The sequence below is a fragment of the Sceloporus occidentalis genome, unplaced genomic scaffold, assembly GCF_023333645.1.
Source record: "Sceloporus occidentalis isolate IW3139 unplaced genomic scaffold, rSceOcc1.0.p SCAF_29, whole genome shotgun sequence".
NCBI classification, from domain to species: Eukaryota; Metazoa; Chordata; class Lepidosauria; order Squamata; family Phrynosomatidae; genus Sceloporus; species Sceloporus occidentalis.
The window spans coordinates 4,264,778-4,270,521 of record NW_028317009.1 but is presented as its reverse complement, the minus strand read 5'-3'; the positions used below and the strand labels follow the sequence as shown (position 1 = coordinate 4,270,521).

Here is a 5,744-nt window from a genome sequence, read left to right as displayed (position 1 = left end):
CTGATCTAAATTTCTAAATGAGAAGTGTATCATGAGAGGTGAGAAAAGAAGCTTAGCTTATCAATTTGCTTGGGGCAGCTGTTCCCATATTTATCTTCTCAGCACAAATGGAGATATAATGGGCATAATGTTCCAAGTAAGGGAGCAGTTATATTAAGCCACTGAACGCACTTATGTCATCAGCCGGCCATCAGCCTTGAAGTGCTAGGGCCGCCACATCACCGCCAGTCCATCACCGCCAGTCCATCACTGGATACACTTTACTTCCGGTGCTTAAAGTTTTGAGCAGATGTGTATCGATCTACTGCTACAGAGTGTCTATGTTGCCCCATGAACTCTTTATGAAAGAAACTTTCTATGATATAACTTGTGCACACACTATTTATACTCTATATCTGGGAGCCAGACCAAAAAAGGCCATACCTTGTAGTTGTACCTTCTTTTCCATAAAGGATTTCTTTCTATTCTAGAGTCACCAATAAAGCATACAGGTCTGGATAACAAAAATGGCATTTAGTTTTATGGCTTAGGCCACTGCTTTCCTCACTTTGGAACATCCTGATCATCACAGGGACTGAAATTCCTGACTCCTCTCAAAGTGCATTAAGAAAAATCACTTTTCCATTTTATTCTTGATATAATTTGATTAATTAAAAAATGATTTAACAAAAAAGAAATAACAGAAACCAGGCTTCCAAGTCTTCTGTCCCCAGTGGCCGGGGTGTGTAGGAATAGCCATTGAAAACATTCAAGAGCTGTCTAAGGAGTGGTAAAGGTTGTTTTTTTTTAAGGTCAAAAACTTCCTGTGGAAAAGCCATGAAGAAATAATATTTGGGCTGTAGCGATACCAAGTAAAACATAATTGTCAGCAGAAACAGCAGAATGGAGAAGTTGAGTAAGAAGAGGCTCATTTCAAAAGCAATTAAAAGTGAATTCAAATGTTGAAATAGGCATTTAGTGAAGTATAAGTTTTGTGTACATATAAAGTTAACAGCTTACATTGTAGCAGGCCCAGACCAACCTTTACTACTCCTTAGACAGCTCTTGGGGGGCTTTCTGTTCACAGGCACTGGGTGGTCACGTTAGTACCCCCTGAAATGTTCACTGGACCTGACTGGCAGTATTTCACATGGCAGGAGAGACTGTACTGTATTGAGAACATATCTATGAACATACAGTACATCTTTAAAAAAAAGAAATTGTAATTTGTGTGGGTATGCAAAAAAAGGGAAGTTATGGTTCGATATATGGTAACAATTGCAAAATGCACTCATTAAGGTTCCCTTCTTCCTCACCTTAGAAAGGCTGTCTGAACCGATCAGCAACTATCAGCGACTTAAGAACAACAGTACAATAACGGAGAGGGATAAATATGCAGACTGAGAAGTGAAGATAGCTGGTCCTATGGGATGTATATAAGGTGGGTTTTCATATATAGATACATCAATATTTATCTGCAGAGGAGAGCTGACACCTTCTGGCCCATGGGCCCCTTGCCCCCCCCATACACACTGGTACACATACGTATAAACATTCACGCAACACAAACTTACATTAACATACAATCTAACAAATTTCTCTGTTTGTACACGTTGTAACAAGGTGCGGGGTGTTGTTGTGGAAGGGGTATACATTCCCCCTCGATTTTGCAGGGTTTTGTATGACATATAGGGCAGGCTGGTGCTCTACCCCGCAGTTTACATGCACCTGGACTGACACAGGATCCAGGCCAGGAGTTTAGGCTGACTCCAATGCACTGGTCAGCTGCAAGTAATGAGCTGCACCGACTGCAGTAAAGCCTGACCTGTTGGACAGAGGGAGAGGAGAGAGAGAGTTTATTTGGAAGCAGCAGGGCTTGCTTTGCACAAGAGAGACCATCAAAAAGGTTGGTGGGATTACGTTTTGTTTAGTTTTAGACCCTGAGTAGCGAGGGAGTTATATGTTAGTAAGCGCTCAGACGAGCTAGGCTTTTGTTTGTAGGGAATTTGTGTACTATGAAATTCTGTATATAGCTGCATATGTGGACTACAAATAAATCGTGGTTGATTACCTAACTGAGATGTGGTGTTAATACCCTAGAGGACCGTGCTGTTTGGTACCCTGTGTGGGTGCAGGATCACAACGTATACATGCTCACGCACACACACTCATTATAATTAACATACATTCATTCATAAATACTCCCCTCCCTTCATCATTGTTTACCCTACTAGCAGTTTGCTTTCTGGCACTCTGTGAGAATAGCATCGCTTTTATTGCAGGATCACGTTATTTTGCTTTATGTGATCACGCTACCTCAATGTGTCCCAGGGTATCCCTGAGAAAGGTGATAGCCCCACTTTAACCATACCATTCCTGGCCTGTTACAGATTCCATGAGAACCCTCTTGAAACCTAAAACTTTTCTAAACAGCCAAACTGGAGGGCTTAATGGAACAAAAAGGCTTCAATACTCGGTGAGAGCCAAACCCTACACATCCATCTCTTCATGGACTTTATTACTTTGATATCTGAAACAATATAGGTTGTGGTTAAAGAAGTGCTCACAGTTCATGTATGAAAATGGGTACCAATTGGGCAATAAGCCAAACCATTCACGCCCAATGAGTGAATTTGTTCCTGAAACATGTAAATGCTTAAAGAGGAATTTCCCAGCTTTAAAAAGTAACCAAAACTGGCTAAAGGTTGTGCTTTTTGTTTTTCTAGATATTTGACTGTTGCAAGGGTATTTAACTTAAAATTAAAAAGCCGGGATTTGTGGCAAGATCTGACACAAACATCTATCTTAATAAAAAAAAATAATTCTCTATAAACCTTACCTTTACAAAGGATACCTAAGCAAATCAACAACTATCAAGAACAAATATAAAATTGAAGGGGAAATAAATCATGCAGGGATATGTACCCACATAAGCTTGGGTTTTAATACGTATATTACAACATTACATAGGTGCGTAATGCCCTGAACAATACAATGCAGGATTTACAAAGCATTACATCCATTATAAGATGTGACATTTTAAGATAATTCTCTGATAAAATGTACATTGTCTTAACAAGAGTGATGACTGGGCGCTGAGGGGTTAATGTACCCTTTTTGATGTAGCAACGCAGGTTACTCAGTGATACTTTTTCTTGCCAACAACTGAATCATAGAATCAGGTTGATACAGGTACTGAATATGTGTCTATATTTCAGAGCTGCTTAACCCTACAAACCTTTTTCTCTACCCAGAGAGACTACCCCCAGGGAATTGAGTCCTTGCTTGTTCGGTAGAGAAATATATTATATATATGGCTCAGGGACAGGTTAACTTACAAGTACTGCCCCACTGCTAATTTAGAAAGCTTAAAAATGGGTTCCATGATGCAGATCAAGGGCTACAAAAATTCTCAAGATGATGATGAAATGCCTACGATGAGTTGGTTTGTCACTCATCGGAAGGCACCTTTGAGGTAGAAGGATAACGTTTAGAAAGACATCTGATTTATGTTATAAAATACAAAATTACTCAGGTTGTAAGGTGCTGTATTTCACAGTTGTAGACTGGTTTTGCCTTTGCTCATCAGAAGCTAAATACTCTGACCAGGTAGGATCTTTAGTTTTAGTCCCCAAGGCCCGATGTGAAGAGCTTTTGTCACATGGGGTATCCCATTGTATGTCCCTTTGGGGTAAGTCTGTGATGTCCTCAGACAGCTTGGTGGATAACGGCAGAATCCTGTGATGAAGCTGCGGGCTTGGAAGGCGGGAAGATAAAGGAGACGGGGAAATAGAATTTCGTTTGATATTACTTGGCTGGCTGGATTCATTAAGTACATCACAGGTAAAAGAAAGGGTTGCGGGGTGCTTTTCCTCGGCTTTAATGTTGGTACTCTGGTGGACAAACTTTGCTGGATTTAAAGATTTGGTTGCTTGTTTCAGCAGGTTGGGGCACACAGCAGCTCTGTCTCCTTTGTGATCCAGTTGTCCCAACCAATATTCAGTCTCCTCCACACTGTCACTTTGCGGAACTCTTATGAGACTTTTGTTGACAAATCCATGGGACACCAATGCATCATCATTAAGCGGTAGGACCAGGTGTCTCTCACTTGCCCTGTCCACCTCCTGGTCTGTCTCACTGCCTCTTAAGGATTGCGGATCTCTGTCAGGAGGATCACAAAGCTTAAGCACATCTGCTTGAGAGAGAAACTCATTTGGTACAGCAGATACCACAGTGGTGACATTTTCACACCTTGCATCATCAACGCTATGTTCTGGGTAACTGAATGAGGTGACAACTCTCTGAACACAGGGGCTGATATCCTGAACTTTAGCTACGACGGTCCTTGAGCCCCTCCTGCTACCCGGTTCTTCACTGTTATTATACTCTGTGCATCTTCTTTCTGCTTTACTGCCCTGAATCATGGGGGCACTGTTCTGTTCCTGCATGATCTTCATGACTCCCTGCAGATCACCCAGAAGGCTGTCGCTATGAGGCAGCAGAGAAAAATCATCAAATACATCATTATCATACACAGAAAGCGAGCTGCCCATCGCTGATTCAGTACCCAGCATCCCAGAGCGTTCACAAAGCTTACCCTGCATACTGTTTATTGAGGAACCCGTTGTGTAACTCTCCTTGTTCTCTACAGACTGCAGTCTCGGGCGTGACAAGGAGTCTACAGAGTTGGTCAGAGATGGCCTTGCTGCGAATGCTTTGTCTCTCGTATGCATCACTCCAGCCTCCGGACCCCCTTTCCACTTAGTCTTCTTCTGCACAAAGTCTTCTATACTTTCCTTCCTCCTACTGAATCTCCTGTTCTTTTTAACCTTAGACGAGGAAACCTTTTTCTCATTTGAAGCAGACCACGACTCGTGGAAATCCATACGGCCAGAAACATCTTCCTCCGGGATGCTAGAACCTGGAGGCAGGTCTTGAAATTTGCCTTCCTGATTACCCATTATGAGTTTTGGATTCCTGGAGGCTTGAAGTAGATGGACCAACAACCTGTTTTTAGCAGCCGTGAGCTTATACAGTTCTGTAAGGATGTTTTGGGTTGTGGTTTCCTTTAAGGCCTCTGTAAAGCTTTCGTAAGGTGGATCCCTGTGCTCTGCAGCCTCTGTCTCCTCCTTGATCCGATAACAGCTATCAAAACATGTTCTGGCTTTGTCTCGAGTTACACAGCGCTTGTATGTGAATCCCCTGACACTACCCCCAGGAAGGTAGAAGCTGACGTAGCAAAGCTCCATAATGGGTTTGTGCAATTGGAGGACAGAGTGTGTGCTCTCCATTATACGCCTCTAATTATTCCAGGATTTAAATAATGTGGTCAATGTTTCTGTGCTTCATGACACAGCATGTGATAACCAGGCGGAGAGTCATCTGACTAAGAACCATCATACCGCAGCCTGTTAGAGCAAGAAAATGAAATCATTAGGCTTTCAGCACGCCAAATATTCTTGCAGAAATTTCAAAAACTTTAATTCACAATGAAGACATCAGGGCGTTGAAATCAAATGCTAGCAAAGTATTCTTTGCACTATTAAGTATTCCCAAACCAAGAATGGGGGGGGCTTGTGTTCTTCAGACTGCGACAATACCTGTTAATAACGATTTGGTTCAAGTTAGTAGATTTGTTACATCACAGAAGAATAGTTAACTGGCTCTAAATAATTTGCAAATGCTATGTACGCTTTCCAGATTTAAAATACCATTTTGGGTTATGGGCTTGGGTTTTGGATAATATCCAAGGCCCGGACTGTTTA

At 41.9% G+C, this 5,744-nt stretch overlaps 1 protein-coding gene across 1 annotated transcript; it reads right to left on the bottom strand.

Annotated features, from left to right (window-relative positions):
* Window positions 1-3,506: 3,506 nt before the first annotated feature.
* LOC149299124 (formin-1-like) lies at window positions 3,507-5,270 on the bottom strand. Its single transcript, XM_089486606.1, has one exon. The coding sequence runs from the start codon at window positions 5,268-5,270 to the stop codon at window positions 3,507-3,509; it is 1,764 nt and encodes a 587-aa protein (XP_089342732.1).
* Window positions 5,271-5,744: the final 474 nt, after the last annotated feature.

Coding starts and splice junctions, on each gene's coding strand:
- LOC149299124 (XM_089486606.1), bottom strand. CDS start 5,270: ATGGAGAGCACACACTCTGTCCTCCAATTGCACAAACCCATTATGGAG.